Source organism: Natrix helvetica (genome assembly GCF_964273705.1).
Source record: "Natrix helvetica genome assembly, chromosome: 1".
Lineage (NCBI taxonomy): Eukaryota > Metazoa > Chordata > Lepidosauria > Squamata > Natricidae > Natrix > Natrix helvetica.
In genome coordinates, this window is record NC_138548.1 from 136,017,211 (window position 1) to 136,026,108 (window position 8,898).

Consider the following 8,898-nt stretch of genomic DNA (forward strand, 5'->3'; position numbering starts at 1 on the left):
AAGACACTAGATAGGAAGAAAACCAATTGTACATGCATGTATATAATATATACATATACCACACATAGACACACACACACACACACACACAGGCTGCTATGGTAAAATAGCACACTGCTCCTGAAATAACCTGCTCTATATGAAAGTTAGTAAATGTATTCCTTTTAAAATGTATTAGTAAATGTATTCCTTTTTAAGGTGATGTCACAAGCTGTAAATTGAGTTTTTGGTTGAAATTGAGGACAGCTGTAACAACTGCAAACATTTATTAGCACAGGGCTATCGATCCTCATCATTAGTCCCAAGCATTATGGAGGTAGCCAGCAAAATGAGAGCAGAAAGGGTTACATGGGAGCGGTGCATTAAAATTGCTTTATGGATTACTGTTTTACTTTATTGGGTAAAGTATTGATTTGTGTGTGTTTTAAATTTGTAAATGTATCTCACTTTGTATCTAGAGTATAAAATGTTACATTTTTTTGGACCAACTTCTAAATTCTGTTATGTGTTATAATAGTACAGTTATCAGCCCTAATAGGATAACTGGAAATATAGTAGTTTAGTAAATAAAGTTAGTAAGATTGTGGTTGTGCTTGCACAACATGCTAAATCATAAAGCAGTGTTTCTAAACCACAATGGCAAAACTGAGATTCCCTCCCACCCAACTTTCATAATTTAGCAATTAAAACTTTTTGTGAGGCCACAAGTTTTCCAATGTGTAATATTCTAAAGAAAATTTACATTTTTAACTAAATATAAATGACTTAATTTAAAATGCTTTGCTTAAATGCTTCCTTTTCCTGTAATTCATACTATTTAACTATAATTTTTCAGCCCTAGAATAAGTAATATATAATGATCTGATTCATTTGCACTAAACATGGTTTTTCTGAATTTGTATATACACAGCTGTGTTTTTTTAAATAAACTCTGTTTAAATTAGTATAATGTAATGCTTAAGATAGTCTTGTGTATTTTACAAACAATGGGTGGCTTTGCTATGATCCTCATAGAATATTTTCCTAGAAAAATCCATACAGATCTGCTTTTTACTGCTATTTTTTAGAATTAATTTCTTTCAAGAATATAGTAGCCTGTTTTCTTCTACACTACTGATTTATGTGTGAAATTCTAAACATCCTTCCTAAAACTTTAAAAAAGCAAAGAGCCTGAAATTTGTTATATCATGGCTTGTTTAATATGTACTGAATAATCCATGAACCACAGAATGGATTAGAAACCAAACAAACCGCATAATGACCTAGCTTGATGTTTAAAGCCTAGCCTTGGTCAGAAAGGGTTAACTTCACTATGAGCTTGGAGCAAATGTCTGTGCAAGTAACAATCAAGATTTCTATCTCTACTTCTTTCCCTTGCATGACTTTGAACATCCGTGTTGCAAATAGTTTGAAATTAATTTGACTAAAATATATTTGCCTTCATGAAGAATAACCTCTAGCTTTTTTTCTTAATTGTGCTTTAACCTCTCAAACTGTAGGTTGCTGGAGTTGTGTTAATAATCACAGGTGTGTGTGTTCAAGTGAAACTCCACAATGCTTTTCTCCTACTGAATGAAGCTGCTTCAGGAGTAGCTGTGACCATAACAGTTATTGGTGCGCTTATTATCATTCTGTCTGGCTTTGGAGCAATTGCTTTATTCAGATCTAACAAAGCTATGATCAAATTGGTAAGTGCGATTCAAAAATACAATTAAATGCAACATAGAACATGTACAGAGTTAATCATGATTTGTTTAATTGCATCTCAATGTGGTTAAGATTGAACCTCAATCTTCTTTGGAGTTGTTAGATGCCATAGTAATATCTCATTAAGTTCTGATTCTTTCACAGATCAGCTCTTAAGGTTTGGCTGGACTAACGGTATAGGGTTTCCTGCCTAGGTAGGGTGTTGGGGTAGAAGACCTCCAAAGTCCCTTTCAACTCTGATATTGTATTGTATTGTAACCCATTGCAGTCCTGAGTACATATACATAGAAATAAATTGTATTCTGGTGTCAAAAAATTAAGCTAGAAATTCTGTATATATAATTGTCCATTATTGAGTAGTGGTAGTAAACCAATGTTTAATATATTTTTATTTGAATTGACTATAAAAATTCTATTTTGTAAGACGCTACAATTATGTTATATGGTTGTATGCCATTTATATTCCAGTTCTGTTAATGTGTTGGAGAAAACTATCCCATTATGCTGCTTGTTGATTTTAGTGCTAATATGCCCCAAAATATGTTGGCTTGGAAATGAAAGCATATAAAGTAGTCACTATATAACCAGAGCCAAGTTTTTACCATGTATGGTTCTGGTGGCTCGACTTGGACACAATCGACCTCTCAGTTACAACTCTTTCTAATGGTGACTTCATCATTTTGACCTATCTGAGAAGATAAGTGACCGCAATAATAGATGAATGTTGTGTTTGGCTTTGCAGTTGTCCCAGAGTGAGGTTGACATACCAAGCAGGCTAAGAATTGGACCTCTGAATAAGAATTAGGGATGGATATAGAAGGGAAAAAATAACAGTGCTGTGTTCTAAAAAGCAATTCTGATAAATGGCTGGCTTTTAAACTAAACAGCTCTCCTCTCTCTCTCTCTCTCTCTCTCTCTCTCTCTCTCTCTCACTCTCACTCTCACTCTCACTCTCTCTCACTCACTAGTTCACAGGTTTACTGGTATTGCTCTTGATCGCTGAAATCCTAGTTGTTGCCACTGCCTATGCGTGCAGACTAAAGGTGAGGTTTGGGAAAGAAGGTTTCTGGTTCAAAACACAAGTCTTATCTTCAAACTGGAGGGGAGGCAAAATCTTTTGCTTCTTGAGGTGTGCATTCTCAAAAGAAATGGAGAATTGCCATAATGGGAACTCATTCTTAATTTCTGCTAGCTACCTGTATGTCCAGTACAGCATTCTGGACTTTGCCATTTCCTTAACAAAGGATGATTTTTTTGTCTTCTCTGTCACTCTAAAATAGAGAAATGGAAAGAGAGGAAGTGGGTGACAAGATTTATACAAACAATGATTATCTGTTAGCCTAATATTGTATGATCAGTTATCTCCCAAATCACTCTGGCAGAGGAGGCAACTGCAATGGAGAAGAGGTTGACCTGATGTGTAATTTAATATTCAACTGATAATAGTTCTATGCTCAAAATGTTAAGTACCCCAACATTAAAAAGCAATTGACTAGAACAAGCTACCTTAAAAGGAACACCACTGCCAATCATGTCAGGATAGTATTCATAACTTGCAGATAAAAGACAGACATCTTTTAACACTATTTGGATTTCAGACGAGGTAATCACCTTCTCTTCAAAATAATAATAATTGATTAACCTAAAATAGAAATGGCTTTTCATTGCTATCAGTGGTGCAATTTTATCATACAGTTTTAGAATACAATTCATATGTCAATTGGATTCACAGCAAAAGGTGTATAAACAATTTAGGGTCAGTTGTAAGCATAAAAAAGATTTTGAAAATTGTAAGTTCTAGAATTTCCATTTTCTTTCCTACCCAACAACTGAGAAAAGGGAGGGAGAGGGTAAGTAATATTTAGTTATTTCAATTTCAAGAATGTTTAATTCAGGGGGGGGGCTGTACTAGAGTATTAAACTCCCAAATGTTTGGGGAGGCAGAACAGGAGAATAATAATTATCTATGAAATCAACTTACCTCAGCTTAAACTTCCAATACAATCTATGGAATAGTTAATTTGCTTTATCCTATATCTCCACAGCTACACCAGACTATATCCAAGGATTTCATGAGGATTCTGAACAAGTATGATAAGAAAGTGCAGATCACCAAGGGGGTGGATACTCTCCAGGCAGAGGTAAGGAATCTCCCCCACCCCAGGAACAATGGAATCCTAATTTAAGACAAACATTGATAGCATGAATTCTCACTTGCATTAGAGGAACAGCTTAGAAATTAAATTCTAGTAAATAGGCTCAAACCTTTAGAATCAGCGTTGCTGCTGCTGCTGCTTCCATTTGGTTGTTTTACAATTAAAAAGTTTAAACTACACAGTTTGATTAGACTACTGATCTGTATTCAGAGGCAGGGTTTCTAGAATCTCACTGGGCTAAACTGGAGCTAACTAGCAAGTGGCTCACTGCCCTTGGTCTCAAAACGTGTTTTCCAACTCAGTTAAAAGTTCAATATATTCTGCAGCCGGGTGATTACTGGGTAATGTTCAAAGGGAATGTTCAAATAGAATTGCTCCAAGTAAATCACCTCTGCGGATTTTATTTTTCATGCCTGTAGATATGTAGGGGAAATGACATGGGCATCACTCATGTGAATCTGAGTTGCGTCTAAGAAAATGAGAGTTTTCCAGAACTGCAAAGCCTTTTGGAATTCTATCCAAGAGTCTTGTTCTCCATTTATCTACTACAGATATCTAGATTATTTACTTAGCTGCCGTTGAAGCAATGTAAACCAATATTTTGATGATTCCAGAAGACATTGTAAATATTTAGTGAGGATGACACTTTTTAAATAGGGAAAATTGGAATGGTTTACAATTTCAAAATGTAACATTAGTAGGAAAACAAAGAAAGGAAACTACCTTCTATTATCTGTGTTGATTCCAACATGTCTTCATCTTCCCACTGTCAAGAACTTTAAGAAAGATGTATGGCTAGACTATGAGCAGAAACTCTCTGCATTTAGTTAAGGAAGTGAAGCTACTGACTCACGAGACCCTGTATTCTCTGTTACCAACTCATATGCTTTCCTCCCTACTGTAGTTTCAATGCTGTGGTGCGGAGAACTATACAGACTGGCAAAACACAACCTTTGGACTGCTCTCCTCATCTATCCCCAAAAGCTGCTGTAAAGTGCCCGTGGAAAGTTGTGTTACTGATCTAAACCAAGATATAGTTGGCATTAATCAGGAGGTAAAACTCCATATTGCCATCATCCCTTTTGTTCTAGGAAGGATGCATTTGTTTGTTTTGTTTGTTTTATTGGATTTATATGCCGCCCTTCTCCCAAAGGACTCAGGGCGGTGTACAGCATTAAAAAACACATATTACAAAAGTTAAAAGGAAATTAGAAACAATCCAAAAAACAAAACCAATTAATATACGCTAACATTTTAAAAAATTAGATAAAATTAACAGGCCAGGCCGGCTTGCTGGAAAAGCCAACTTTTTAGGGAGCGTCGGAAGAACCGGAGGTCAGGGATTATGTGAAGCTCCGGGGACAGCTCATTCCAGAGGGAAGGCGCTCCCACAGAGAAGGCTCTTCCCCTGGGGGTCGCCAGCCAACACTGTTTGGCTGACGGCACCCTGAGGAGGCCAACTCTGTGGGATCGCACTGGATGGTGGGAGGCTACTGGTGGCATTTAAATCTAAAGTGCTTTTAAATTGGTTACAGTTTTTACTGGGAATATATTGTAAAATGGATTAAGTAAGGAACCTTCTTGTTCAGGATGATTCCTCCCTAGTTGCTACATCTATATAGTGATGATAGAATCTAACTCATGACAAATCTTGGTTTTAAGTGGATTCTTTTGCTAACTACCTGTTCTGATTAGAACTAGTTATTGAAAAAGGAGTAGAACCACTGTAAACCCTCAATCCCAAAGTAAGCATAATATCTAACATTTATAGTCTATGCCTGTAGGTTCTTCCTTATGGCACTCTAATGGTTTATCAATTTAATTGTTGACTGAATTTAATTTGATTAGCTTTTAAGAAACATCCATTGCAATTATTAGAATGCCTTTCCCCCCTTCTTTCTTAGGGCTGTCTTCTAAAACTAAAGACCTGGACTGAAAGAAACATCTCTGCATTGGGAGGACTTGCACTACTTGTAGTATTTGGTCAAGTAAGCATAAAATATTTAAATAAAGTACTATATTAATAGCATTTAGTGCTTGGTTGGAGAGACAAATCGGAATGCCCAGACTTTCAAATAAAAAATATTTGGGATCCTTAACACTGTTTCCCTTGTACAATCGCTTATCGCGTGCTATTGCTTTCAGTAGAGCTTAGAGCTAAATGCCATCTAACTGGAATGATATATTTCATTTTCCTAAAGAAATCACTTTCTGCATGTTTTGTACTTTCTCATCAGGTAACTGGGATCATGCTTTGCTATATTCTGCTGAAAGTAATAAATGAAGACTATGACATCATTGAACAAGCTTAAGAAGACAACATTCATTTTGTGACTGCAAAACTGAATTGAAATTGAAATACAATGTTTTTTTCCCCATTTTTGTCTTGTCAAATACAAAGAGCACCAAATAAAATGTTCTAAAACACAATTGTTGCATTGGTAATATTCTTCCCTCCTATTTTTGTGACCCCTATGTATTCTGCCTTGCTAAAGAAGGCAATCTGTAAATATTTAAATTGCTAAAATGTTGAGATCCCACTTAACACAGGACAATCCCACTCAAATTTCCATGTACAGTAACTCTCTTGTATTCAGTAGGGTATTTATAGGATGACAATCTTTAAAAAGAAGTGTGGGTTTAATAGCTCAGACAACTGGGGTGTATAATAATTAGCAAGGCAAAGCCTGGTTGGTAAATGAATGTACAAGTATTGCTTAGCTGGGCACTTACAAGGAACTCTGCTAGTCATATAAATAGCAAGGGAAAATGGTAGACGGTAACATACTAAGAAGTAAAGTCAATGTCACTTCCTGGAAATTTACATAGATATAGCCATGCAATTTTCTTGGAATAAAATGGGAATTTACCTCCTCAAAAATTTCAGCAATGGCAATCTAGCCCACAGCACTTGTTTTTTAGGCTTGTGTCTACTTAGCTTTCTAGATCAATCAAAGTTGATCAGATGTTGCCTAAAATGCTTCCTTAATGTAAAGACAACAAATAAGCTGGTGAACATTGTTACATAATTTATAGTTTTTAGATAGCACCAACTTAAAGTGATATTTTAATGACAATAAATCCCTTCAAAGTACTGGAGTAAATTAATAAACTCCAACTCCAAAAGCCAAGTATAGTGCAATATGTAAATAGTACACAAAGGACATCCTAAACCCATTCTTGTAATCTAGTGCAGATGCTTAAATTTTGAGTAAACATAAACTAGGGACATTCCTTCTCCTTTGCAGAAACAAGGTCAGCTATCTCCCATATTAATCTCTCTGAAATGAAGCCAGGCTCCTTAAAATGACTTGGATCATAAATTCCACGTTTGACCTTCAAAGGAAATTGTTTCAAATCACTTGCTCATTTCACTCTTGTTTTCTATCATTACTTTTCTGGGTAGAAATTCCAAACCCAGATTATTAGAAAATATATCTACTAATGTCCCCCCAAAAGAATTGCACCAGCTGTAGAATTTCCTTTATCGGGCTAAATTAATGTCTTAGCATTTCTCCTTCCTGGCCTCCTGGAAAATATTCATTTGTTATAAGTATTTGAAGAAGTCTGCAAATCTATCTGCTAATCAACTAGAAGGGTGGAGAGGATCTACTGTTTTGTTATAGCAACTATTTGAAAATACTATATAAAGGAACACTAGAGTAAAACATCTGATGTGTGTATGAGTGAGAGGGAGATATTAAATAAATGTGTTTTTAGAGAAGACAAAGCAGTCTGAAGAGATTGGTGGTAATTCCATAGATTGTGAACTGCAAACAGAAGTTAATGAAGGTGTCCTAAATTCTGAATTTCTATATTTAGCACCAAAAATCCAAGTGAAATTGTCTGACATTTTAGTTTTCAGAGAAAGAGCCCATTTCTGTTTCTAAGATGGTGATACAATTATGGCTGATGCTGGTGAAATATTTTTGAAGGCGATTTTTGTTAACTATAGTTTCACTATGGATAGGATTGGATTGGTGCTTCTGGGCATAGATGCAGATTAGGTATCCATGAGCAAAGCTGGAAGTAATTACACTCCTAGCTGTCAAACTGAAAGACATTTTCCTCTATTAAGAATTAGTGGAACTCTACAATTGCTTAAATCACCAGTCAGGAGTAGCTGGGAAATTACAAACCTGTCAGTATAATGACCATACTGGATTAAGGCATCTAAACAGATTAACAAGCAGCACATTTATCAGTGTTTAGATAAGGATGCTACAATTAACAGGAACCAGCATGGGTTTGTTTTATCTATCATCTATCTATCTATCTATCTATCTATCTATCTATCTATCTATCTATCATCTATCTATCTATCTATCTATCTATCTATCTATCTATCTATCTATCTATCTATCCATCCATCTATCATCTATCTATCATATCCTATCTATTTTTATCTACTTTATTATTATTTTTAAATAACTGGAAGTTGCTAACACACAAGTACGCCTTCCCGCCGCCTTGGCATTTCCCCCACAATCCTGTGAGGTGAGTTGGGCTGAGAGCTTTCTTGCCTAAGAGTCTCCTGGCTTCTTGCCTGGTGCCTAGGCCGAACAGGTGCTTGGACTTCAGCAAAGCCTTTGACATGGTGCTTTCTAATGCTGTTTCATAAAATATGGAATAGATGATACTATTGAGAGATGGGACTCACTTATTGACGAAATTACTAAACTCTAAAAGCATATATTAATGGCTCTATTTAAGCAGCAGTGGAATTGCTGGAGTGCCATTGGGCTATCCTGTCCTCAGCTATTCAACATTTTTATCAATCACCTGGAGTTAAGGGAATAATTCAGTGGTGGGTTCCAGATTCTGTTCCAACCAGTATGGCTGAAACGGCCCCAGCATCACCCACATGCATGTGTGCGCCACATGCGCGCACACACATGCTGCTTGCATGCGTCATACTTGCCTGCGACGTTTCCACAAGCCTCTGCGACGCTCCAGCTGCTCAGCGGAGTGTTGTGCAAGCACCATACGCACTGTGCATGCCAAAAGCTTAAAGCACAGGTAAGCAGCGAGGGCA

At 36.3% G+C, this 8,898-nt stretch overlaps 1 protein-coding gene across 1 annotated transcript; it reads left to right on the forward strand.

Moving 5' to 3' along the window:
- The first annotated feature begins 243 nt into the window (after positions 1–243).
- On the forward strand, positions 244–6,293 carry LOC309384764 (tetraspanin-6-like). The gene is made up of 7 exons (XM_081938513.1): positions 244–400; positions 1,500–1,688; positions 2,676–2,750; positions 3,753–3,848; positions 4,768–4,917; positions 5,768–5,851; positions 6,101–6,293. The coding sequence occupies exons 1-7, from the start codon at positions 311–313 to the stop codon at positions 6,173–6,175; spliced, it is 759 nt and encodes a 252-aa protein (XP_081794639.1). The 5' UTR covers positions 244–310; the 3' UTR covers positions 6,176–6,293.
- The last annotated feature ends 2,605 nt before the right edge of the window (positions 6,294–8,898 follow it).

Excerpts from the sequence above, each read along its gene's own strand:
- LOC309384764 (XM_081938513.1), top strand. The coding sequence starts at position 311 with ATGGAGGTAGCCAGCAAAATGAGAGCAGAAAGGGTTACATGGGAGCGG. Across the intron at positions 3,849-4,767 it reads TGGATACTCTCCAGGCAGAG|TTTCAATGCTGTGGTGCGGA; the intron begins GTAAGGAATCTC and ends TCCCTACTGTAG. Across the intron at positions 4,918-5,767 it reads TAGTTGGCATTAATCAGGAG|GGCTGTCTTCTAAAACTAAA; the intron begins GTAAAACTCCAT and ends CTTCTTTCTTAG.